General features: G+C 42.8%; 1 protein-coding gene across 4 annotated transcripts in view; it reads right to left on the bottom strand.

Annotated features, from left to right (window-relative positions):
* Positions 1-27,963, bottom strand: part of rps6ka5 (ribosomal protein S6 kinase, polypeptide 5) — a 252,857-nt gene that overhangs the window by 73,003 nt on the left and 151,891 nt on the right. For all 4 annotated transcript variants that reach the window (XM_072568072.1, XM_072568075.1, XM_072568073.1 and 1 more), the window contains one exon: positions 24,773-24,880. In XM_072568072.1, coding sequence (XP_072424173.1) covers positions 24,773-24,880 — 108 coding nt within the window. The remainder of the gene's footprint in view (positions 1-24,772; positions 24,881-27,963) is intronic.

Genomic DNA, 27,963 nt, shown 5'->3' with positions numbered 1-27,963 from the left:
AGGATGTGTGGTTGACATGAACAAGTTGGAGGGAAGTATCTGTTTCCATGCTGTGCATCTCTATGCCTCTAATTTTGGATTTAAAAAAATAGGCAAATCCAGGAATAGTGGCTCTGTTTTGGCATTCACCAATAAATGATATTTCCAGTCAGGGTTCCTGAGTTATTACAACCAGTAAGAATTCACACCTTCGTTAAACAAAAACTTGTCTTTCTAGCAACTTGGTGATATAGATAAACCAAAACTGAAACGAAAATTTGCTTCTACAAATAATTCAGTCACCATAATCTAGTTTTATATTTTGTGATGTCCAAAATCTGGATTGGAGAAAGGAAGCTAAATAGGGTTACAGAATCATAGAGATGTACAGCATGGAAAGAGACCCTTTGGACCAACTCATCAATGCCGACCAGATATCCCAATCCAGTGTAGTACCATTTGACAGCACTTGCCCCATTTCCCTCGAAACCATTCCTATTCATATATCCATCCAGATGCCTTTTAAATGCTGCAATTGTACCAGCCTCCACTACATCTTCTGGCAGCTCATTTGATACGCGTACCACCCTCTGTGTGAAAAAGTTGTTTCTTAGGGCTCTTTTATATCTTTCCTGTCTCACCCTAAACCTATGCCCTCTAGTTCTGGACTCCCTCACCCCAGGGAAAAGACTTTGTCTATTTATCCTATCCATGCACCTCATGACTTTATAAACCTCTATGAGGTCACCCCTCAGCCTCCAAAACTTCAGGGAAAATAGCCTCAGCCTATTCAGCCTCTCCCTATAGCTCAAATCCTCCAACACTGGCAATATCCTTGTAAATCTTTTCTGAACCCTTTCACGTTTTATAACATCTTTCCGATAGGAAGGAGACCAGAATTGTACACAATATTCCAAAAGTGGCTTAACCAACATAGTGTACAGCTGCAACATGACCTCCAAATTCCTATACTCAATGCTCTGACCAATAAAGGAAAGCATACCAAACGCCTTCTTCACTATCCTATGTACCTGTGACTCCCATTTCAAGGAGCTAAGAACCTGCGCTCCAAGGTCTCTTTGCTCAGCAACACACCCTAGGACCTTCCCATTAAGTGTAATAAGTCCTGCTAAGATTTGCTTTCCCAAAATGCAGCACCTCACATTTATCTAAACTAAACTCCATCTGCCACTCCTCAGCCCATTGGTCCATGTGATCTCTGTCATCCCTGTGTTCATTTAGACATGCATGACTTTAATCCATGCAACCTCTATGTGGACAGCTGCTTACCAATAGTTGGAAAATCAATGGGCAAAGTACTGATTGTTTGGTATCTGTATTTAGTGACAACATGACATGATTTGTCATGCAGCCATTTTGAACATAACCGCAGAATCACAGAAGAGTATGGCACAAGAAGAGACATTGGCCCATCATAATTTTTTCAACTCTCCAAAAAAGCATCATGACTTTTCTGTACCTTTCTGCATTGTTTTTATTCCAATAACTATCTAAAACCCTCTTGAATGGTTCATTTGAACTCACTTCCACCACAATTCCAGGTAGTGTATTCCAGACCTGAACCGCTAATTGTGTGAAGAAAGATTTTTCTCATGTCACTTTTGCTACTTAAGCAAAACACTTTGCCCTTCCTTTCTCTTTCTGCAAGGGTTTCTGAAGCACTTGCATCAGTTGCTTGGTAAAATGTGAGAGTGATCCACACTAAAACATTTAAAACTTTGCTCCAGGAAAGGACAAAATGTTTGAAACAGCTTATCATGGCATCGGTGTACACCTGCATCTGTACATTCAGCTCATGAGCAAACACAAAGACTGAATCCAACTTCTGGGTCCAGCTTTTGCTTTGTTTTAAGAGTAATAGTAATCACAAAGACCCAGTAAAATCAGTCTCCATGGATACAAAGGCTGAAACATTGTCACAAGTATTAGCAAAATACAAAGCAAGGAATAAACTGCAAAAGTTTGGCTTTGCTTTGCCATTCAAATCCAAGACCTGAATATTTATCTTAAGCTGATATACCACATCATCCTCTCCTAGCTAGCTGGTAAAGAATTCTAATCAAACAATATTAACAGTTGTTATTACACATGAAAATTTCTGAGGCACACCTCACGGTGGGAAGCAAATAATCTCACAGCAACTCGGTTGACCTGAATTAACAAGGAGAGTGCCAAGCAGAGAAGCAAGAAACATTCACAGTAATTAAAAGGGAGGCAAGTAAGAATAACTTGGGCATGTGTATTTAGCAAGCAGTCTTTTAACTGAATGAAAAAAATAGTAAACTCACAAAAAGACTCGTGACCTCTGACCAGCAGTAATTTTAGTATTACATGGTTCTCAATGGATAATTGAGAACCTGCCTTTTCCCTTACATTTCCCTTTGCAGCATAGTAATAGACTGGAGAAGTAAGAAATGAATACTGCTTCTTCACACATTTCCTATCCACGACCTTACAATGACACGGCAGCTTCTCTTTGGTCATATTATCACAATCTGTCTTATACATACACTAGAGCCCGGTAAAGCCAGTACAGTTTCCTTTTTAAAGTGCCGCTCTGCAGTCCTTTTAGATTGCTGACGATCCAAAATCTGGCGTGGGAATGAGTTGTGAGGAGGATACAAAATGGCTGCAAGGTGATTTAGACAGGCTGAGTGAGAGGGCAAGATTATGGCAGATGGAATATAATATGAAAAATGTGGAATTATCCACTTTGTTAGGAAACATTGAAGATTACTTCTTAAAGGATACGGGATTGGGAAGTGTTGATGTTCAGAGATCTGGGATATCTTTGTTCATATATTACTGAGAGCTAACATGTAGGTACAGTTGCAAATATTAAGCTAATTGGTATGATGGCATTTAATCCACCAGGATTTGAGTACTGGAGTAAAGAAATCTTCCTACAATTGCATACAGCCTCGATGAGACCTGATCTGGACTACTGTGTACAGTAGCTTTCCTTATCTCAGGAAGATATCCTTGCCATAGAGAGCGGTTCACCTGATAGATTCCTTTGGCAAAAGGATTGCACTATGAGGAAAGATTGTAGGGTTTAGGTCGATAGTCTCTGGAGTAGAGAAGAATGTAGCCTACAAAATTCTTATAGGGCTTAACAAGGTAAATATGGAAAGGATGGTTGCTGAGCACCCCGTCAGCCAGGCAAGAACCAGGAGACAGAGTCTCAGAATAAGAGGTAGGGTATTAAGAACAGAGATGAGGAGGAATTTCTTCACTCATAGGTTAGTAAATCTTTGGATTTTTCTACTCTAGAGGGCTGTGGAAGATCAGATATTGAATATGTTCAGGTCAGAGATTGATAGATTACTCAACATTAAAGATTCAAGTGATATGGAGTACAGTGCAGGAAACTGGCACTGAGGCAGATTATCAGTAGTGATCTATGTTTAAGCACAGCAAGTTTAAGGGGCTAAATGACCTATTTCTGTTATGCTCTAATATAATTTAATTGATGAAAGCTATATTCAGATACCAAAGTGAAAGATTAATTTTGTCTTCAGTGTTGTGTCTTGTCACAATGTGATCTGGTTACATAACATCTGCAAATACACTGCACAGCCATATTACAGATGTAGCAAAAACAGGGTATTTGATTTCTACATAAAAAGATTCTGAAAACAATGAGACATTTGATTAGATAGTAACCTTCCTGACAAGACTATGGATCAACCTATTCCACATGGAGAAGTTCAAGAAGAATGGGCAATGAACGCTGGCTCAAGTCCTATCCCTTGAATGAATAATGTAAACTGCTTTTGGAGGTGGTGCTTAAGATTAATTGTTGGCTCAGAGTCAGGAATAACACCTTCACCTTTCTTTCCTAGTGACTAGGAGAAAGTGAAGAATGCAGATGCTAGAGATCACAGTCAAAAAGTATGGCCTTAGAAAAGTGCAGCAGGTCAGGCAGCATCCAAGGGGCAGGTGAGTCGGTGTTTCAGGCATAAGCCCTTCATCAGGAATATGGAGGAGGGAAGGGGACTGAAAGATAAATAGGAAGGTGGGGGTGGGAGTGGGGAGGTAGCTGGGAAGGCGATATGTAGATGCAAGTCGGGTGTGATTGAGATAGGTTGGTGGGGAGGGTGCAGCGAAAAGATGGGAAGGAAGATGGACAGGTAGGACAGGTCAAGAGGGCAGTGCCGAGTTGGAGGGTTGGATCTGGGATGAGGTGGGGAAGGGGAAATTTGGAAACTAATGAAGTCAATGTTGATGCTGTGTGATTGAAGGGTCCCAAGGCGGAAGATGAGGGGTGCTTCCTCAAGTTGTCGGGGGGCTTTGATTTGGTAGTGGAGGAGGCCCAGGACTTGTATGTCCTTATGGCGTGGGAGGGGGAATTGAAGTGGTCGGCCACAGGGCAATGGGGTTGTTTGGTGCATGTATTCCAGAGAGGTTTCCTGAAACGTTCTGCAAGTTGGCGTCCTGTTTCTCCAATGTGGATTTCCGTGGGATCTTTTACATTTACAAGACATCGGTAGAATTGGAATGCATGAAGCATTCAGAACAAGGCAGATGAACTGATGTCACAAATCAAAATAAAGTCACAAGGACTTGAAACTTGTTATATGGGGCAGGGCTCAGGAGTGGTTATTAAAGTTTCCAGAACAAGTAAAAGAATATGGAAAGGATCAGGAATCTAACTTCAGGCACAGCAGATGAGGGGGCAACAATGAGAAAGGGCAGTCAATGTAGGACTGAAGGTGAAAACAAAAAATGTTGGAAATCACAGCAAGTCAGACAGCAACCGTAGAGAGAGTGCAAGCTAACGTTTTGAATCTAGAAGTTTCTTCATCAGAGCAGACGTTAATGTAGAGGGGATAGCATTTAGGCAATAGTGAGAGTTGGATTGCTGGGGGAGAAAGGGTGTTGTTAGTTCAGGTTAAGCAATCGCAATGTGACAATGAGAGAACAATAGTGAGTTTAACTACCAAACTGGAAAGAATGGATAGCCCCACGAGTAGGGTGAGGGGAGAGAGGAAACAGTGACAGAAAATGCAAGAAGTAAAGCTTAAAGAAATGGGAGTGAGTTCACAATCTGAAGGCAGTGAACTCAATATTAAACACAGAAAGTTGTAAAGTGCCTAATCTGAAGATGAGATGTTGTTCGTCCAGTTTGCACCGTGATTCGCTGGAGCATTGCAGGACACCGAGGACAGACAAGTGGGCATGCAAATAGGATGCTGTATACTAAGGGTACTGTACTTAATTACACACAGTATAAGAAACAAGGTAAGTGAGCTTGTAGCACAGACTGAAAGTGGCGATTTGGGTAAAGATAAGCAGTGTGACAAGAAGGGTCAAAGTTTAATGCAGTAATGAGTAAAGTAAAATCAGAGAAAAATGGTAAAAAGTTAAAAATCAAAGGTACTTCAATGCCACAAACAGCTATCAAAGGAATAAAACAGAAAGTGCTGGAGAAACTCAAAAGATTCAGCAGCATCTGTGCAGAAGAAACAGTTAATGTTTCGAGTCCAATATGACTCTTCTTCAGACAAACAATAATAGAAACTGCTGGAGAAACTCAGCAGGTCTGGCAGCACAGAAAACAGAGTTAACGTTTCAGTCTTGTGACCCTTCTTCAGAACTGTTCTGAGCTTTGCCAACAATTCCTGTTTGTTTCAGATCTTCAGCATCCACAGTTCTTTGTTTTATTTCAATGAGTCTCCTTCAGTTCTGAAGTCAGACTCGAAACGTTAACTGTTTCCTTTAAAGATGCTGCCAAACCTGTTGAATTTCTCTCGCACTTTCCGCTTAATTTCAGATTTCCAGCATCTGCAGAATTTTGCTTTTATAGAGGTAAAAGGGTTTGATTTATTAACTAGTAGTGGCAGCCTGCGTTTTTGGTGACCAAAGTTGGGAATTAAATAATACAGTGCACTAATGTTTCAAAAAGGTACATAAGAACCTAAGTACCAGGAAGAGGATTGGCAATTGAACCCCTCGAGCCTGCTCTGACGTTTAATAGAATCATAGCTGATCTCATTTTGGCTTAAGCTCCACTTTCCTGCTCGTTCTCCAAAACCTCTTAAACCATTACTGATTAAAAATCTGTTAAACATGTTAAAACATTACTAATTAAAAATCATGCAGTGTCTCTTTGTCCACTGCACAGATTCCATAGATTCACAATACTGAGAGAAATAATCCCTCCTCTTCTCTGTTTTAAATCTGTTACACTTTATCCTAAAACTGTGGCCTCTTATTCGCGATTGCTCTATAAGGGGAAACATCTGCTTTACATCTTCTTTAGCACCTCATACACCTCAATTAGCTGTCCACTCACGCTTCTAAACTCTAGTGAATATAAACCTAATCTGTGCAATTTATCCTCAACAGACAAGCCTTTCATAAAGCAGTGACGGAGGGAAGTAGCCCCAGTAATACGGAAAATAGTGATGACATAAGAAGAATCCTGGTACAGATTGCAGAAAGCAGAATCAGGATGCTTGAAGGTAAGAACCTAATCAACTGGGAGCAAATATCCACAGGAATAATATAGAAGTCCCAGGAGTAGCTGAACAGAGTGTCAATTAAGAAGAAAAGAACAGAACATAACAAAACTAAAATGTGTGGAAACTTAATCATTATATAGCCTGGACAACTCAAATTGATGAGAGTAAATTAGAGGTCAAATTCATAAAAGACAATTTCCCAGGACATTACATCAACAAATTTGGAATCAACCAGAGAAAAGAGTATTTGCAATCGTGTCTCATGCAATTGTAACCTCATAGTAATCTGTAGTTTTATGAAAAATAATGACCATAATGCTCTCAAAGTCAATGTCAAATTTTAGTCTGACATATTTCTGCACTGAGCTTGAATAAAGTCAAACACACAGGTATCAGAAGTGAATTGACAAAACAGATTGGGAAATTAGATTTAAACATTTTGCAATTGATAATCCATGATAACCAAAGCACTGATAGAAACATAGCACAATTTTCAACATTACTAGTGTGTAGGTAAAAAGGTAATATATTTGGATTTGCAGAAGCCTTCAATAAGGTACAACACTTAAGTCCATATAAAGGAAGGGATTATGGACAGTGTTTCAGCTAAATTGTGTGGCTGCGCAGAAACCTGTAAGGCACCTCAGAGACACCAATCTGTGATAAATAAAGTTGAAATTTTAAAGAGACTGTGTACTCCAAACAAAAGGTGCATGATAACTACATTCAATAGGGATAATAACTTCAAACATGAACAGCCATTTCTACCAGACCATCTCATAAATTCCAATGGTTTTGGTGAAACAGATGCAACATGGAGTTGAGGATAGTCCATTCAAGTCAAGGGTGGAGACCACAGGGGAGGGATAAGTGTACTATTTTCGGGTTAGCAGCTTGCTACTAATGGGGTATCTTAAGGATGGGTTGCAGCCTCAGCTACTTCCTGTCTATATTACTGGCTTAGATGAATTTGAACTTAGATAATCAATCCACCTGATGATATAAAGTTAGTGGGAAATTAAACTGTGAGGAAGACACAGTCTGTAAAATAAGTTACAAAAGGGCTATGTGAGGTTATCAGAAGAATGAAAAGAGCTTTCTTAAAAGAGTGACAAAGAGTTTTTATTTACAACCTATAGGCCACATTGTGTCTGTTTTATTGAAAACATGGGAGGTTATGAGATGATTTGGTAGAAATGGCTGTTCATGTTTGAAGTTATTATGCTCTGCTAAGGGAGGCCTACTGACAGAAATATCTTGAGCCATTTCAGCTGTGATCCATTTGCATTTAAAAGGATTTATATATGAGGTAAAAATATTCACTATGAATCTAAGCAAACTCAAGCTGTAAAAACACAACAGGATAGTTGAAAGCACAATCTGACCAGTTATAATTGAAGAACATTGAGTTCTATGCTTATTGTTGATGATTCTGTACAGCAGTCAAATGAAAGAAGCTTTGATCTAACTACAGATCAAAGGAAAAGGATTGCTGCAAGTTGAGTTAGGTCAAAAAATAATGTGTGTATATTTGAGTCTTCAGTGATTGCCAGTATTAAAATTTGCTTGGGTCAATGTGAACACTACATGATCACAGTCTGTTTGAAAGGAAGGAAAGGGATGGGAGAAAGATACAAAGTCATCTGCAACAAGTTTCTTGAAAATCTTTGAGCAAAACTGTGGGTAATCATTGATCAATATAGTTTATGACTTAATCTGGAATGGTATTTTCTGATTTGGTATTTCAAAACACCTGGATAAATGGACAACCAAGACATCGAACCATCGGCAATCGCAGGCTGTCTTGCAACGTATTCTTGTCAAATCTTGCGACAAATTTAGAGATTGATGCTGCCATGATGGAAAAATGCATGGTGAACCTGAGTTCAGGAGTGGAGGAGCCTCAGCCCTTGACCTTGTCCAACAGGTACGAGATTCTTGCTCCCTGTTCGGATGAGGAAAAGGGCTCTGGACAGGATGAGCTAACTGACCAAGGCACCATGGTGCAGAAGGCCATTCAAGAGGGAGGAATTAATAGACAAGTAGTGGTTATAGGGGATTCTATAATTAGGGGAACAGATAGTATCCTTTGCAAGCTGGATCGGGAGTCTCGCATGGTGTGTTCCCTGCCCGGTGCCAGGGTGCGGGACAATTCCGGCCGGCTTGAAAGGATATTGGAGCGGGAGGGGGAGGATCCAGTTGTTGTGGTCCATGTTGGTACTAACAACATAGGCAAGACTAGGGTGGAGGACCTGTTTGGGGATTACGAAGCACTAGGCAGGAAATTGAAGCACAGGTCCTCAAGGGTCATAATCTCCGGATGACTGCCCGAGCCACGTGCCAATTGGCATAGGGACAAGAAAATTAGGCAAGTAAACATGTGGCTAAGGGATTGGTGTGGGAAAGAGGGATTCCACTTCATGGGGCATTGGCATCAGTTTTGGAACAGGGGGGATCTGTACCGTTGGGACGGTCTCCACCTGAACCAATCAGGTACCAATGTTCTAGCGAAGAGGATAAATAGGGTGGTCAGTAGGACTTTAAACTTCTGAGTTGGGGGGAAGGGAAAGTGAAAGCGACAGGGAGTATGGTGTTAAATGGAAAGACAAGCAGCAGAATAGCAGTGTCCAGGCGGATTTAAAATTGAGGCAGACTGGGAATGCAGAAAAAAGCAAGGATAACTTAGGACATCATATGACTTCCAATATCTCTAATGATAAGAAAGTTAGCATTAAGGCGCTTTACCTGAATGCTCATAACAAAGCATTCATAACAAAGCAGATGAACTAATGGCACAGATCATAGTGAATGATTATGATGTGGTAGGCATCACAGAGACTTGGTTACAGGGGGGTCAGGACTGGCAGTTAAACCTCCAAGGATTTTCAACTTATCGAAAAGACAGGGAGGTCGGCAGAGGGGGTGGGGTTGCCTTGTTAGTTAAGAACAATATTAAATCTATGGCACTGAATGACATAGCGTCAGATGATGTGGAGTCTATGTGGGTGGAATTGAGGAACCACAAAGGCAAAAAAACCATAATTGGAGTTGTGTACAGACCTCCTAACAGTGGTCAGGACCAGGGACGCAACATGTACCGGGAAATAGAGAAGGCATGTCGGAAAGGCAAGGTCACGGTGATCATGGGGGACTTCAATATGCAGGTGGACTGGGTAAATAATGTTGCCAGTGGATCCAAAGAAAGGGAATTCATGGAATGCTTACAGGATGGCTTTTTGGAACAGCTTGTCATGGAGCCCACAAGGGAGCAGGCTATTCTGGACCTAGTGCTTTGCAATGAACCAGACTTTATAAAAGATCGTAAAGTAAGGGAACCCTTAGGAAGCAGCGATCATAATATGGTAGAGTTCAGTCTGGAGTTTGAAAGAGAGAAGGCAAAATTGGATGTAATGGTGTTACAGTTAAATAAAGGTAATTATGAGGGCATGAGAGAGGAACTGACAAAAATAGACTGGAAGCAGAGGCTTGCGGGGAAGACAGTAGAGCAAAAATGGCAGGAGTTTGTGGGTATAATTGAGGACACTGTACAGAGGTTCATCCCCAAGAAAAGAAAGATTATCCAAGGAGGGATTAGACAGCCATGTCTGACAAAGGAAGTCAGGAAATATATTAAAGAAAAAGAGAGATCCTATAAAGTGGCCAAGAGCAGTGGGAAATCAGAAGATTGGAAAGGCTACAAAAACAAACAGAGGATAACAAAGAGAGTAATAAGAAAGGAGAGGATCAAATATGAAGGTAGGCTAGCCAGTAATATTAGAAATGATAGTAAAAGTTTCTTTCAATACATAAGAAACAAACGACAGACAGAAGCAGACATTGGGCCACTTCAAACTGATGCTGGAAGCCTAGTGATGGGAGATAAGGAAATGGCAGGAGAACTTAACAAGTACTTTGCGTCAGTTTTCACAGTGGAAGACATGAGTAATATCCCAACAATTAAAGGGAGTCAGGAGGCTGAGTTGAGTATGGTTGTCATTACAAAAGAGATAGTGCTAGAAAAGCTAAAAAGTCTTAAAATTGATAAATCTCCTGGCCCCGATGGGATACATCCTAGAGTTCTGAGAGAGGTGGCTGAGGAAATAGCGGAGGCATTGGTTGAGATCTTTCAAGGGTCACTGGAGTCACGGAAAGTCCCGGATGATTGGAAGATCACGGTTGTAACCCCATTGTTCAAGAAAGGATCAAGACAAAAGATGGAAAATTATAGGCCAATTAGCCTAACCTCAGTTGTTGGTAAAATTCTAGAATCCATCATTAAGGATGAGGTTTCTAAATTCTTAGAAGAGCAGAGTCTGATTAGAACAAGTCAACATGGATTTAGTAAGGGGAGGTCATGCCTGACAAACCTGTTGGTATTCTTTGAAGAGGTGACAAGTAGGTTAGACCGGGGAAACCCAGTGGATGTGGTCTATCTAGACTTCCAAAAGGCCTTTGATAAGGTGCCACACGGGAGGCTGCTGAGCAAGGTAAGGGCCCATGGTGTTCGAGGTGAGCTACTGGGATGGATTGAGGATTGGCTGTCTGACAGAAGGCAGAGAGTTGGGATAAAAGGTTCTTTTTTAGAATGGCAGCCGGTGACGAGCGGTGTCCCGCAGGGTTCAGTGTTGGGGCCACAGCTGTTCGCATTATATATTAAAGATCTGGATGAAGGGACTGGGGAAATTCTAGCAAAGTTTGCAGATGATACGAAGTTAGGTGGACAGGCAGGTAGTACTGAGGAAGTGGGGAGGTTGCAGAAGGATCTAGACAGTTTGGGAGAGTGGTCCAGGAAATGGCTGATGGAATTCAACATGAACAAATGCGAGGTCTTGCACTTTGGAAAAAAGAATATAAGCACAGACTACTTTCTAAACGGTGAGAAAATTCGTAAAGCCAAAGTACAAAGGGATCTGGGAGTGCTAGTCGAGGATTCTCTAAAGGTCAACATGCAGGTTGAGTCTGTGATTAAGAAAGCAAACGCAATGTTGTCACTTATCTCAAGAGGGTTGGAATATAAAAGCACCATTGTGCTACTGAGACTTTATAAAGCTCTGGTTAGGCCCCATTTGGAGTACTGTGTCCAGTTTTGGTCCCCACACCTCAGGAAGGACATACTGGCACTGGAACGTGTCCAGCGGAGATTCACACGGATGATCCCTGGAATGGTAGGTCTAACATATGAGGAACGGCTGAGGATCCTGGGATTGTATTCATTGGAGTTTAGAAGATTAAGGGGAGACTTAATAGAGACGTACAAGATAACACATGGCTTGGAAAGGGTAGATGCTCGGAAATTGTTTCCGTTAGGTGAGGAGACTAGGACCTATGGACCCTTAGAATTAGAGGGGGTAAATTCAGAACAGAAATGCGGAGACATTTCTTCAGCCAGAGAGTGGTGGGCCTGTGGAATTCATTGCCGCAGAGTGCAGTGGAGGCCGGGACACTAAATGTCTTCAAGGCAGAGATTGATAGATTCTTGTTGTCTCGGGGAATTAAGGGCTACGGGGAGAATGCGGGTAAGTGGAGTTGAAGTGCCCATCAGCCATGATTGAATGGCGGAGTGGACTCGATGGACCGAATGGCCTTACTTCCGCTTCTATGTCTTATGGTCTTAAGAATGGAAAATGGCTTATTAATCCATAACCAATAGACATATACAGCAATCCTTTCCAGCCAGTACCTGTCCCAGAGTATCTATGTACTTGTTGACAATCCTTCATCATTGCTGCAATTTTCAAGCGTTAGCAGAAACCAAAAATGATTATCGATATGGTCCTGTCACACTCAAATTGGCACATTTTGTCAAAAAATAACAAATCCCAGATAGCTGGGGAATTGACAGCTCTGTACTTGGTTTCACTGCAATCTTGGAATTTTAGAAGCTCTTCTAATGGATTTCTCATCCTTGCAGAGTAACTAAAATAAAACTGATAGCATTTATAGTTATAATTTGTAATTGGTAGTGAGTACCTGGACAGTCACATTAAATTCAGGTTTCCCTTAAAGCTAATCAACGATTTGCCATTATGTATGCTGGCGATGACTAATATTTTTGCCCTATTTGAGATATGGAGGATATCATATGAAAACTGCAAAAAGTACTTATTTTACAAGTGCAGGGAACAGCATAATATCCTGAACATCAACGTCATAAGTAAGTTCTTGAGATTTCCATCACAAGTAGAACACATCTACATTAACTTCCAATACAGGATTCTATTTGGACAATATGTCTTTCCATTTTTATTTAAAAACATGAAATAATTTTGCATTATTTGTGGAATTTTGATCATTCCCCCCTCATTTAATAGATATATGTGTTACAATAAAATGATGCAGCAAGGTGGAGCCCATTTGGCCCATTATAACTGATTCAACTTATTCAAAAAGCTACTCAGCCATTCGGCCCATTGAGTCCACTCCGCCATTCAATCATGGCTGATGGGCATTTCAACTCAACTCTCCCCATAGCCCTAAATTCCTTGCGAGATCAAGAATTTATCAATCTCTGCCTTGAAGATATTTCACGTCCTGGTCTCCACTGTGCTCCATGGCAATGAATACCACAGGGCCACCACTCTCTGGCTGAATAAATGTCTCCTCGTTTCCATTTTAAATTGACCCCCTTCAATTCTAAGGCTGTGCCCATGGGTCCTAGAATCCTTGCCTAATGGAAACAAATTCCCAGTGTCCACCCTTTCTAAGCAAAGCGTTATCTTGTAAGTTTCTATTAGATCTCCCCTCAACCTTCTAACTCTAATGAATACAATCCCAGGATCCTCAGCCGTTCATCATATGTTAGGCCTACCATTCCAGGGATCATCCGTGTGAATCTCCACTGGACACGCTCCAGGGCCAGTATGTCCTTCCTGAGGTGTGGGGCCCAGAACTGGACACAGGCACATATACTACACAGGATACAGTCTTGCAGGATCCCTAATCCCTGGCCATCCTAATCTGTTGACTCCCTCTCTGCATACACCCCCCTTCCCCAGATATTACATTTCACCGTAATCACCAAACATTTGGAGAAAGAAGTTAGAGGAAGAAGGGATGCTTTAGGATTTAGGTGAAATCCTGTCTACAGGACCCAAAGCCCTATATATGGCTTATTCATCTTGCTTCTACATGTTGCAGTCGTTCTCACCTCAGACATTGAACCATGGTACAACCTGTGTGGACATCAATTTAGACATCATGCTGGCACAGTCACATTTGGGGTTACATAGAGACTCAAACAAATAGATGTAGAGTCAAAACAATGACACTTATACATGCTTGACAATTCATGTACAGTGCAATGTCACCCATGCCTCAAAAGTGCCCTCAGTAGATTTTCTCTCCCTCACTACATATCAGTATGATCATTGGTTCCTCAGTCGGGGTGAGAGGGAACCTGCTTAGTTGTGGAACCTTCTGGCCCTGAGGGTTTGTTTGGATGATCTGGGGTCACTTGTGTGTTTGGATGGCCTAAACATGCCAGAGCCAGGTGAACCCTCTTCGACTTGAACTTTCTAAGGAGGAAGGGGACGAACAGGGAGGAGATTGAGGGCCTGGCCACTTCTGGAGTGTTGAAGATGAGACTTCTGAAAGCCCTGCATATAGTTCCTTCTCTGCCACTGGCACTGCTTTGTTTCCTTGTGAGAAAGAGGAATCTGGAGTGCTCACCATGATCCCCCATACCCATATTGGTATGACTTTGGCTGAAGTAATCAAGTGCAGGTGTGTGCACCTCTCCAGCAGATCCTAAAGCTGCTGGACTGGCTCTACATCGCACCTGCCAATCTGCCTGTCAAGGGTCAAGAAAATATTGTTCATCTGGAAATTCCAATTTGTAGTGCCGACACAATTTTTTTTGGGCTTTTTCTCAGGTTAGAAAGGCATCAAGCCCAAACTCTACACTCATTACTTCTGAGCTCAGGGTTCCCATTGTGAAGACAATAGCAAAGTTGGATTTCCACCCCCATTGCTTTGAGTGGTGTTGAAAAACACATTGAGGCTGAAAGTTTGTGATCACTGGTAAGCATTTGTCGAGTAAGAATGAAATGTTTGACACATTAAAATAAGATGTTATTATAGGTATACATTTCACTCAGTAACTGATTACAAGACTCCATCCTGCAAAGTTGTTGTAGAGTCGCAGGTAGATAGGATAGTGAAGAAAGCGTTGGATATGTTTTCCTTTATTGGTCAAGTGGATTTGGGAGGTCATGTTGTGGCTGTACAGGACGTTAGTTAGGCCACTTTTGGAATGTTGCGTGCAATTCTGGTCTCCTCCTTAACGGAAGGATGTTGTGAAACTTGAAAGGGTTCAGAAAAGATTTATAAGGATGTTGCCAGGGTTGGAGTATTTGAGCTATAGGGACAGGTTGAGTAGGCTGGGGCTATTTTCCCTGGAGCATCAGAGGCTGAGGGGTGATCTTATAGAGGTTTATAAAATGATGAGGAGCATGTATAGGATAAAGAGACAAAGTCTCTTCCCTCAGCTGGGAGAGTCCAGAACTAGAGGGCATAGGTTTAGGGTGAGAGATGAAAGATATAAAAGAGACCTGAGGGACAACTTTTTCACGTAGAGGGTGGTGCATGTATGGAATAAGCTGCCAGAGGAAGAGGTGGAGGCTAGTACAATTACAACATTTAAAAGGCATCTGGATGGGTATATGAAAAGGAAGGGTTTGGAGGGATATGGGCCAGGTGCTGGCAGGTGGGACTAGATTGGGTTGGGATATCTGGTCAGCATGGGCAAGTTGGGCCAAAGGGTCTGTTTCCATGCTGTACATCTCAATCACTCTTTGACTCTATTAAACCGACTGCCATTGTCTAAATGTGGTCATGCATTACAGTACTTTGTACAATTGAGGAAGTGACATACGCATTCAAATCTGTAAAACAATGTGCTGGAAAACTCACTTGCCATGTTTGGGACTGAGATTTAAATGAGCTATGATCTTTCGCTTTATTTTTAAAGCTAAAGCCCTGCTTGAACATCAAAAATTTATCTAAGTACCTGATACACTCCATTGATTGACAGGCAATCTGCTTTGAAGTAGAAATGAACACCATACGCTTAAAATATGCCTTCTCTCATTTAAGTTTTAATGGACTGCAGATTTGACATTTTCTAAGGTTTGTTTTGATAGTTGGGGCCATCATGGATGCTTGCTTGAGTTTCAAAAGATCCAGAACCACACAGCTCAACATTCACATTTTGTGTGATAGTTTTAAGAGCTTATTAAAATAGCACCACTCTTAGTAAATAGTAAGGTGTTTTACAACAGATTGACCATTTGAGTGGACCATTTGAAAAGGTTTAATGGCGGAGTGTTTTTTTCAGCATAATGTGCCTTTAGATATGACAGTTCTTATAAAAAAAAACTTTGAACTATTAAATTATGTCTATTTTAAAGATATCCTATTCCAAATTTCCATCTCTAGTGGATATACTGAGTTGAGTGGCTACAATGGATATATGGGGGAATTGACAGGACACGAATGAGCATAAAAATACAAGAATGGATAATGGTACGGGGGGGGGGGGGGGGGGGGGTGGTATAGGGAGTTATAAGGAGGAGTGAAGGATATGAGGAGCTTGGGAGTTAGTTGTGGCATTTAGGGGGCATAAGAAGCACGTTGGAGAGTTGGATGATGTCTCAATGAACTGAGGCAGACCTTCTAATCAGCTCTTCTCAACACCTGCACCCATACAATGCTGCCTCATGACTTAAGAAATCTCCTCCCCTGCCCACCCGAGAGAGGAAAATATGGCAGGTATGAACAGGAACATGGGTGTTTGAAACCAGGAAATAGTTCAACCTGCATTTTCCAAGCCCAACATGAAGTTCCAGCTCAGGCAATGGGAGCTGAGAGTATAGTTACGATTTCATACAGAATTTAAATACATCATGCAATTGGGTGCATAAATGAAAAAATTACATGTTACACTTACAAGTTTATTTAAGGTTGTGCTAGGAAGGTCAGCATTTGCTGCCTGCCTCTAATTACAGTGGATTTGAGTGCTTTACTGGACCATATCAGAGGACTGTTAAGAGGCAACCACATTACTGTGGATCTAGAAGCACATAGAAGGCAAACCCAAGCAAGGACAGCAGACTTCCTTCCATAAAGGACACATGTGAGCCAAATGGGTTTTTATGAAAACCGATAATGTTTTAATTTTAATTTGTTTTACTAACAGATTTAAATTGCTCCAGCTGCCCAAACGCATTAGTCTGAGGCTTTGGATTGCCATTCCAGTAACATTACTACCATGCCACATCCCCTAACCATGAATTGTGAAGTACTGAATTAGAGAAAGAGTGAGCCATGTATGTAAACAGTGCAGAGAAAAACATTAGGAAATGTAGACTGTTAAAGGAATCCAGGAGTGAAAAAACAATGTACAAAATCAATGAGGCAGCTCAAAGCCTGATATTATAGACCTACTCAGCTCAACTGTCTCAACACAATTCACAGGATCCACAATTAGTTGTTAAGTTGGATACATAATTGTCTCGGTCAAAGAAGACAGAGGATAGTTGTGGAAGGGTGCTTTTCTGACAGGAGGTCTATAGCCAGTGGTGTTCCGTTGTTGTTTGTAATTTCTAAAGGATTTGGATGAAAATGCACATCTGGTTCGTAAGTTTGCAGGTGAAAATTGGTGGAGTTGCAGATATTGAAGAAGGTTGTCAAAGCAGGATATAGATCAGTTGGAAAATTGGGTTGAGAAATGGCATTTGGAGTTTAATCCAGGCAAGTGTGAGGTGATACATTATGGAATGTAGAATGCAAGATAAAAGCAGACAATAAATGGCAAGACCCTTAGAAGCACTCATACACAGAGAAAACTTGGGGTGTAAGACCACAACTCCCTGAAAGTGGCAACACAAGTGGATAAGGTGGTACTGCATGCTTGCCCTCATCAGTTGGGGCAATGAGTACAGACATTGGCAAGTCATGTTGCAGCTGTATTAAGCTTTGGTTAAGCCACATTTGCAATGTTGAGTGTAATTCTGGTCACCAAACTACAGGAAGGGTGTGGAGGCTTTGACGACGGTACAAAAGAGGTTTACTAGGATGTTGCCTGGATTGGAATGTACCAGCTGTAAGGAGAGGTTGGACAAACTTGGATTGTTTTCACTAGAGTGTCGGAGGCTGAGGGGCAATTTGAGACATGCATACACATTATGAGAGGTATGACAGGGTGGACAGTCGGGAGTTTGGTTCCCAGGTGGAAATGACAAATACTAGGGGTCATAGGTTTAAGCTGAGGCAGGAAAGATTTAAAGGAGATGTGCAAGTTTTTTTACACAATGCATGGTAGGTGCCTAGAACACACTGCCAGGGGAGGTGGTAGAGAAGATACAGTAACAACATTTGGAGGAATTTAGACAGACAAAAGAGCAGGCAGGCAATAGAGGAGTATGGACCAGGTGCAGGCAGATGGGATTAGTTTAGAATAGCACCATGATCGGTACAGAAATGGTGGACCGAAGGAGCTGTTCCTGTGCAGTACTGTTTTACGTTTTTTGTAACTGGAAGGCAGCATCAGCACCTTCTCTAATGCAATGAGGGATAGCCAATATATGTTAACCTAGCCAGCAATATCCTCATCTAATGAACAAATAAAACAAAATAAATAATATTTTAAAATCAGTCTAACATGACTCAACCACATCACACCTGCCACATTTTCTGGCAGTAGCAGTGCATATTGGTAGCGGACAGGCTGCTTACCGTTATATTTAAATCTACTTCTGACTGTGAAATTGTGAGCCCAATTTGAAATCAACTGGTGATGCTTGGACTTTTTTTGGTGTCAGTAAAATTGGCATGAAATGGAGGTTTGGCACTCAGCCAAAACAAGCTAAATGACTCTTTTCTTGATTGGGAAGGAGGGCAGCTTTCCTAAAAATGCTCAAGAGAATATTATAGATTCAAATTTTACTGTCATGTGTGCTAAAGTATGGGGTACAAGAGTCCAGCGAAAAGTGTACAATGTTGCCATGGATGACACCATCTTAGGGCAAAAGTACCTAGGTACAAAATCTAAGTTACAGAAATAGTGAAATAAAGAAATAAGTTTAAAAAATTCTGCGCTACAGTCTTCTTAGCATAAAAGTAGAAAAATAACAAAACAAAGAAATTTTCAGACTCTTCTCGACACAATCTTTGGCCTCCCTGTACTCACCTTTTCCAAACATAGGCCACCCTATCTACTGACTGCAATTGTGGTCTCCTGCCCACCAGTTTCCCTGATATGGCCACCCTGCACCCATCCTCCAGACTGCGGCCAACCACACCGTCTCACAGTCTTACTGCACACCAGGCTGTCCATAAAGGTTGCTGCAGGGCTGGAGGCTGACTGAGGGCTTGTCAAAACAATTAGCCTTATATATTAGAGATATTGAAAAACACATTTTCCACAAATTAATTTTTTTGTTTTTTTACAAAAGATGTCTGATTCAGTAGTATGACAATATTTACAAGTGCACTGTCCAAAAAGATATTTTAAAACAATTTCAGGAGTGCAAGCATATGATAGTCACAGAAGAACACTTGCTGCTGTACTTGACAAATAAAACCTTGCTTGTATAGGGTATTACTTTGCATGTAGGAACGAATGATTTGACTTCACAGATCTAAAGATCGTACAGTACTAATTTCTGCCAGCATTTTACAATATGTTTTAATATGTTTTACAATATGTTTCAATTATCAAACAGTGCTAAAGAATGTAAATCTAATTTCATTTGCTAACTGAAATCTTTCAAAAAGCCTGCAGCTGGATCTCAATTTGCAACACTGCACTGCTAATAAAATATTCAAATACATTTCTCACATTTGACTTTCAGCTGTGTTGAAGCTGTTGTGTGCCTATGGGAACAATTTACATGCGGTCAGATGCATTTTACATAAACTTGAGCTTGTAAGATAAACATCACAGATAAACTACCGGTTTTCGCAATAGTAAACCATCACTGACTGACCTGACTGGAGCCAAACATAGCTATATAGCTTCACTAACTTGACTGGGAATTGGAGGGGGAGGGGGTATACAATCCCACTGATCTAACTGGGGATGGGGTAATGGACTTTGGGGAGGGAATCTGTAATTAGATCCGACTGCTCTACACCAACATCATTAATGTAGTCTCAATCAACAGTTGGGAGTCAGAAAGCTTCCTGATCAGATCTGGAGTCAGACAAGGCTGCCCACTCTCTCCTGCTATGTACTGAGTCCATCAGGAAGGATGCAAGCTTGAGAGGATTGACTATTCCAGGTCGTGGAGGCTTGCAAGTCAAAGCCTCCCTGTAAGTGGATGGCATCACCATTTTCTGCTTGGATCTGTGTAGAGTCATGAGCATCTGGAACCAGTTCGAACTGGCCTCGGAAACCAAGAGACATTGGGGCAAGAACTAGGCCATGTTCTTTAAAGACCTTAAAATCTGGACTTCTCTTTTCTTTTAGCTCTGTTTCTTTTATTTCTTCTCCTAATTTTTAAAATTTTTAAAAAAAATTCTGGTTCTGCATCTGTGGAGTTTGCACATTCTCCCTGCGTGGGTTTCCTCCGGGTGCTCTGGTTTCCTCCCACAATCCAAAAGATGTGCAGGATAGGTGAATTGGCCATGCTAAATTGCCCATAGTGCTCAGGGATATGTAGGTTTGGGGCATTAGTCAGGGGTAAAATGTAGACTAATAGGAGAATAGGTCTGGGTGGGTTACTCCTTTGGAGAGACAGTGTGGACTTGTTGGGCCAAATGGCCTGTTTCCACACTAAGGATTCTAAAAATAAAATTTTAAGATGGTGCCAATGACTTTGTACATTTTTCACTGTACTCCTGTATTCCTGTATTTGAATATATGTGACAATAAATTTAGTCCTAATTTTTTGGGAACTGGGCCAACCAATCCATTATCCCCTTCACCGTTAGGACAGATTACCTGAAGGTTTGGAGGGGCTGGGGCATGTGCAAAACTGTCGGAGGGGTGTATCGCCAAGTTGAGGCAGAAACCGGGCCTTTGGGAGCATTGCTCCCTCTCCAATGCGGGTAAAAGTCTAGACATCAGATGTGACATACTCTCTGCAGTTGCACATGGCATAGGTCTGGCCCATTCCATGAACCAGCACCGTTGCAGTCACCTGAGCCATCTTCCACCTCATCTGGAGGTCTAAGATGGACTATGTCTGCAGGGACAACATGTAAACAGCTCTGGAAAAGTGCTTAACAATACACCCAGTGCCACCCTCATCCTGATAGCCACACTGTATGTAGACCTTAGTACACAAACTCCACATTGAGCTTTGACCCGACCCCGGTGTTGCAAAGGATGGGACTTGCCAAAGAACACTCCAAATAGTTGGACCATTCCTTATCTCCTGTCCTTCATGGAGACATGTGCAAAGAAAAACACCCTTGACCACCTGTCAATCAGCAAGTGGTCACCACATAGCGTCCTCGAGACCTTGCGAGAAAAGGGAAAGGTCAGCTCCCCTGATACCCACCTCCTGTCCTGAAGAAGGGTCACACCCAAAATATCAACTTCTGCACTTGCAGATGCTGTGTTCTTCCAGCCTCCTGCCTGTCTACTTTGGATTCCAGGATTTGCAGTTTTTTTGTCTCCAACGAAGATTGTTCTCTAAGCAGATTGTCAAAGTCGTTGGCAGAATGCGTCATCACCACAGCTTTCCCACAAACACCAAGACATTGCTTGGCTGGTGGTGAGAAGGGCACTACCTGTGAGAACCTTCATGTCGGCCTGGACTCCGTGCCACTGCACACTGCCCTCGAAGTGGCTGCAGTGGGTAGAGACTATCACATATATGCTGCTGGAATGAGGCTTTACAAAGGAGGTCTGTAGAGAGATGCAGTGGTTTTTGTGAAGGCTTGTCCTGAGCAGCTCTATGACACAGGACTCTGTGCTCCACGGGCTGTTCCCCAGGATGCACACCAAAATCTTGATCAGATGGGCCAATGGGCTGAGAGAAAGTGAGGACTGCAGATGCTGGAGATCAGAGTCGAGAGTGTGGTGCTGGAAAAGCACAGCATGTCAGGCAGGATCTGAGGAGCAAGAGAATCGACATCTCGGGCATAAGCCCTTCATCAGTAATGAAGCTGTGGGTCGCGGCTGAAAGATACGTGGGAGGGGGTGGGGTTTGGGGGAAGATAGCTGAGAAAGGAATAGGTGGATGAAGGTGAGGGAGAAGGTGTTAGGGCAGAGGGGAGAGTGAAGGACAGGTCCGGAGGGCAGTGCCAAGTTGGAGGCTAGGGACTGGGATAATGTGGGGGGAGGGGAAAAGAGGAAGCTGTTGAAATCCACATTTATCCCGTGTGGTTGCAGGGTCTCTAGGCAGAATATGAGACATTCCTCCTCCAGGCGTCGGGTGGTAACGGTTTGGCAGTGGAGGAGGCCCAGGACTTGCATGACCTTGACGGAGTGGGAGGGGGAGTTGAAGTGTTAAGCCACGGGGCGGTGGGGTTGGTAGGTGCAGGTGTCCCAGACATGTTCTCTGAAACAATCCGCAAGATGTCCTGTCTTCCCGATGTAGAGGAGACCACACTGGGTGCAATGGATGCAGTAGATGACATTAGTACAGGTACAGGTAAATTTTTAACAGATGTGGAAGAATCCCTTGGGGCCTTGGACGGAGGTGAGGGGTGTGGCGTGGGCCCAGGTTTTGCACTTCCTGCAGTGGCAGGGAAAGGTGCCAGGAGTGGAGTCTGGGCTGGTGGGGGCTATGGACCTGACAAGGGAGTTATAGATGGAATGGTCTTTTCAGAATACTGATAGGGGTGGGGAGGGAAATACATCTCTGGCAGTGGGGTCCGTTTGGAGGTGGCGGAAGATGATGTGTTATATGTGGAGGTTGGTGGGGTGGAAGGTGAGGACCAGGAGGGTTCTGTCCTTGTTGCGTTGTGAGTGGTGGGGTTCAGGGCGGTGCCAATACTGTCATTGATGTAGCGGAGGAACAGGTAGAGGATGGTGCTAGTGTAACTGCAGAAGATGGACTGTTCCACGTATCCAACAAACAGGCAGGCATAGCTGGGTTCCAAGTGGGTGCCCATGGCTACCCCTTTGGTTTGGAGGAAGTGGGAGGATTGGAAGGAGAAGTTGTTGAGGGTGAGGACCAGTTCAGCTAGGCATATGAGGGTGTCAGTGGAAGGGTTGGGACAGCATGAGAGGAAGAAACAGAGGGCTTGGAGACCTTCGTCGTGGCAGATCGATGTGTCCAGGGACTGGATGTCCATGGTGAAGGTGAGGTGTTGGGGACCGGGGAAACAAAAATCTTGGAGGAGGCGAAGGGCATAGGTGGTGTCCCGAACGTAGTGGGGAGTTCCTGGACTAAGGGGCACAGAAGATTGTCGAGGTAGGAAGTGATGAGTTCGGTGGGACAGGCAGAGGCTGAGACAATGGGTCGATTGGGGCAGTCAGGTTTGTGGATCTTAGGAAGGAGGTAGAATTAGCCAATGCGGGTTTCACGGGCAATGAGGTTGGAGGCTGTGGATGGGAGATCCCCAGAGGTGGTGAGGTTGTGGATGGTCTGGGAGATGATGATTGGGTGATGGGAGGTGAGGTCGTGATCGAGGGAGCAATAGGAGGAGGTATCTTCAAGTTGGGGCCTGGCTTCAGCTGTGTAGAGTCGGGGCGCCACAATACTACTGTGCGCCCTCTTGTCTGCGGGTTTGATGGTGAGGTTGGGGGTTGGAGCGGAGGGAATGGAGGGCTGCACTTTGTGAGGGCAGGAGTTTGGAGTAGCTGAGAATTTTTAAAATTGAATTCAAATCCTGGTCCCCAGAACATTATTCTAGGTTCTTGGATTAAAAGTCAAGGGATAATACCACTGGGCCATTGCCTCCCAGATACATGAAAGTTAATGTTCTGATCTTTCAGTCTGATTAGACCAGATTAACAACTCATATTCTATGAGGTCCACCTGGCTGACCTCATTACACACACAACATGTTCAGTTATTGGCCTTCCCGATGCCTCAAATGTATATAAATATAGACTTGTATAAGTAAGAAACGCCTTAGGACCGTTTGTTCCCCACATGTAAAGACTGTACAGCATTGAATTGCTCTCGTGGTTATATGTGTATATCGATTATTTTATGAATAAAGTATATTTTTGAAATAAAAAAGAACACAATTCCACTGACCTAGTTGGTGGTGTAGGGGCTACACAGCTCTACTGACCTGATTGGGGATGGGCAATACAGTTCTGTCTTGTCAACGATTTTCTCTTATTGGGAATTTTATTTTACGAAAAAAACCCAGCTAAGGCAGATGGAAGGAGGAAGCCCCAGGCATGTTTATTTCCAATCAGTTGCCAGGATTTACAAACATGACTAATGTTTTATTCTTTCTCAGTATGAATAATAATATAAGGGTTTAATAGTAAAATGAAATGGCAGAGGCAGTAGCTCACAGATGCAAACTATCACTATTCAAAGACATAAGCAATGGAATCTTCCTAACAGCATAAAAGGTCATCAAACCAATTAAAACTGGAATCTGAGGCAAAGCAGTGAGGTCAGCGAGACAGAGAAGATACACATGATTGTATATGTGGCTGAAAAAAACAGTTAGATATGCTGCCAAAGCTTTTTTGCCTCATATTCCTCAGGACAAACAAGAATGCCACATTTCTAAAGAACCAACAGTCTTCACTGCATGTGAAAATCGTGCTGATTAGTTGAGAAGTTGACTGATTCATGAAGGTAATACCAAGGAGAATATACCCCAGGGAAATATTATACCCCCACATTTTTGTTTAATTTATACTCAGGGTCTGTCCTCTGCAAGCAGAATAAGCACTGCACATTGTTTTGTGAATTAAACAAAAGGGTAGGGGCAACAGTTCCATGGCAATGCCTTGAACAATTAGAGACCATGCATTATCCAATCAGCAGCCTTTCTCATGCAGTAGAAATTAGTGTTCTCTGAGAAATCTGGAACTTTTGATCCTGTTCTGATGTGTGCATTGAAAAGCTTCATCAGCTTGCCTCTTTTTTCAGCAATACTTATGTTCTGTAAAAGAAATATACATTGTCTCTCCAAGTTGGAGAGACAATATAAAACCAATGCCAATGGTAATCTCAATCCTATTGAGCTACACTGGATTAAATATTTTTCTAATCTGAACAAGGTTTGAGAAAAATATTACTGTGGCAAAATAGATCAGATTCACGTCAGTGTTAAAGACTGCATTCCCAATCTGTTATTTGAAATTAATTTTTGAATACACACCATTGCATTAATCAATGAAGCATAAATATTGTTGCAACGAAAGGCAAAATACTTACTTCATCTATTAGAAACTCTTTACTGAGTCCAAAATCTGTTAGAACCACATGGCCATTACTGTCGAGAAGTATATTTTCCAGTTTAATATCTCGATATATAATTCCAAGCTGTGGAAAACACACAGTAAGCAAAAGTTACAAATTTTGAATACTTTTCTCCTCCACAGTGTTTCAAAAACTTGAAATCTGATGCACCTTATTTTCCAGACAACCAAAATAATTTAAAAAATATTGAAATGTGTTAATAACTATAAACTACAGACAATATTCCTACACCAGAGTCATAGAGATACACTGCATGGAAAGAGACCCTCCGTTCCAATAGTCCATGCTGACCAGATATCCTAAATTAATCTAATCCCATTTCCCAGTGTTTGGCCCATATCCCTCAAAACCCTCTCGAATCATGTACCTAACTAGATCCTTCTCAACATTGTAACCTCCATCACTTCCTCTGACAGTTAATTCCACACACACACTATCTTCTGCATGAAAACATTGCCCTTTAGGTCTCTTTTAAATCTTTCCCTTCTCACTTTAAACTTGTGCCCTCTAGTTTTGGATTCCCCTACCTTGGGAAAAGATCTTGCCTACTCACCCTATTCATGCCCCTCAGTTTACCCATCTCTCAAAAGGCCCACTGTCTGCTGCTCATTGTCTTTGGTATAATCTTTAATAGTATGTAGAGGCTACTTGACCAACCAGAGGCAACAGGAGAGGTGTCATGGTCAAGTCTGATATTGCCCTCAGCCAAGGTTCATATTTGTGGACTTCCAACATGGAATACTGGGTAGTGATTAGGAACAGAAAACCAAGATTTTCATTTTTTATTCATTTGTGGAATGTGGGCTGGTCAGCATTTATTGCCCATCCCTATTTGCCCTTGAGAAGGTAATGGTGAGCTGCCTTCTTGAACCTCTGCAGTCAACCTGCTGTGAGTTGACCCATAATGCCCTTAGGGAGGGAATACCAGGATTCTGATGCAGTGGCAGTGAAGGAATGACGATATGTTTCCAAGTCAGGATGGTGAGTGGCTTGGAGGGGAACTTGCAGATTGTCATGTTCTCATCTATCTTCTGCCTTTATCGCTCTAGATGAATGTGGTCATGGGTTTGGAAGGTGCTGTCTGAGGACTTTGGTGAATCTCTGCAGTGCATCGTATAGACAGTACACGCTGCTTTTACTGCTTTTGGTAGTGGAGGGAGCGGATGCTTGTGGATGTGGTACCAATTAAGCGAGCTACTTTGTCCTGGAAGGTGTCAAGCTTCTTGAATGGTTTTGGAGCTGCACCCATCCAAGCAAGTTGGATGATAGTAAAATGAAGGGTATTTAGGTTAGTCTGATCTTAAAGTTGACTAAAAGGCCAGCACAACATCAAGGGTTAAAGTGTACTGTCCTATTCTATCACACTTGTGATTTGCGCCCTGTTTATGATGGATAGGCTTTTGGTGGGGGGGGTCAGGAAGTTAGGTACTTGCCTCAATATTCCGAGCCTCTGACCTGCTCTTGCCGGCACTGTGTTGATGTGGCGAGTCCAGTTGAGTTTCTTTATCCGTGACACAGACATCAATGCAGCATCCTCACCATTGCTCAGCCAAGTCCAGATACATCAGCACAGTCTGGCAATCAAGCTTAGGACCTTTCCATATCAGAGCTGTTACTATATTTCAAAAAGCACTCTACTCTCTCTGCACCAATCCTGTGGTGAGGTGATGGTTGTCGGGAGGACGGACCTCTATGTCTTCTAGAGGCCGAACACCAGCTCTCTGACACCACATCTGACCTCTCCCTTGACCACAACCCCATCCTGGCCCATCAGCCCAAAATCACTTACACTGTTTGTGCCCTCATTGCCTCTGGTCATCTACCCTCCACTGCCTCCAACCTCATGGTCCCCAGCCTCATGCTGCCCAGTTCTACCTGCTCCCCAAGATCTATAAGCCCAACACCCCGGCTCACCCATTGTCTCCAATGCTCCTGCTCCACTGAATGTATTTCCTCCTACTTCGACTCCAATCTCTCCCCCTTGATGCAAACATTTCCCACCTACATCCATGATACTAACCACACCCTCCACCTTTTCAGTAACTTCCAGTTCCATGGCACCCAGTGCTTTATCATCATGATGGACATGCCGTCATTATACATGTCCATACCCCAACAAGGATGGCCTCCAGGCCTTCAACATCTTCCTCTCCAAAAAACCCATCCAGTCCCCCTCCACCAATACCCTCCTTTGCCTTACCAAACTAGTCCTCACCCTTAATAACTTTTCCTTGACCATCTGAATGGGCCCGAGCTACGCCTGCCTCTTTGTCGGCTATGTCAAACAGTCCCTCCTTAGTACCTACACAGGCACTGTGCCCCAACTCTTTGCCATTACATCACTGACTATATCAGTGAGCATCCTGTGCCCACGCTGAACTGAAGCAGTTCATCAAGTTCACCCACAACTTCCACTCCTCTTTTCACTTGGTCTACCTCGGATACCTTCCTCCTCTTTCTTGACCTCTTTATTTCCATCACCGACGACAGTCTACAGACTGTCTATAAACCCATGGACTCCCATAACTACCTGGACTACACCTCCTGCCACTTAGTATCCTGCAAGAAGTCCATCCTGTTTTCCCAATTATTCTGCCTCCATCACATCTGCTTGGATGAGGAGACATTCCACTCCCAAGCATCCCAGATGTCCACCTATTTTGAACAACGTGCTCTTCTCTCCTCTGTAATTCAGACAGCACTCCACCACACCTCCTCTATTACTTGCTCCACTGCTCTAAACTATCCCCCTCCAAACACAATGAAGACAGGGTGCCCCTTATCCTCATTTACCACCCTACCAGTCTCTGCATCCAATGCATCATCCTTAAACACTTCCACCAACTCCGAAGAACATCTTTCCTTCCCCACCCCTCTCTGCCTTCACCAATCCTTGGTTCGCGCCACTCGCCCCACCAACCCCCCTCCCCAAACCCCCTGTACCTTCCCCGCAACTGTAAAAGACCGGTTTCATTCCCTAATACCACAAATTCATCACCCTCTGATTGTAGATTATTCCTCCTCATCTTACTTTGAAATGGTCAACTCTTCACTTGGAGGCTGTGTGCTGTGGTCCTGGTCTCTCCTATTAGTGGAAAAATCTCCTCCACGTTCACTCTATCCAGACTTCTCAGTATTAAGTTTCA

This window comes from Chiloscyllium punctatum, chromosome 4 (assembly GCF_047496795.1).
Source record: "Chiloscyllium punctatum isolate Juve2018m chromosome 4, sChiPun1.3, whole genome shotgun sequence".
In the NCBI taxonomy this organism is placed as follows: Eukaryota; Metazoa; Chordata; class Chondrichthyes; order Orectolobiformes; family Hemiscylliidae; genus Chiloscyllium; species Chiloscyllium punctatum.
This window is presented reverse-complemented; position numbering and strand designations above follow the sequence as displayed.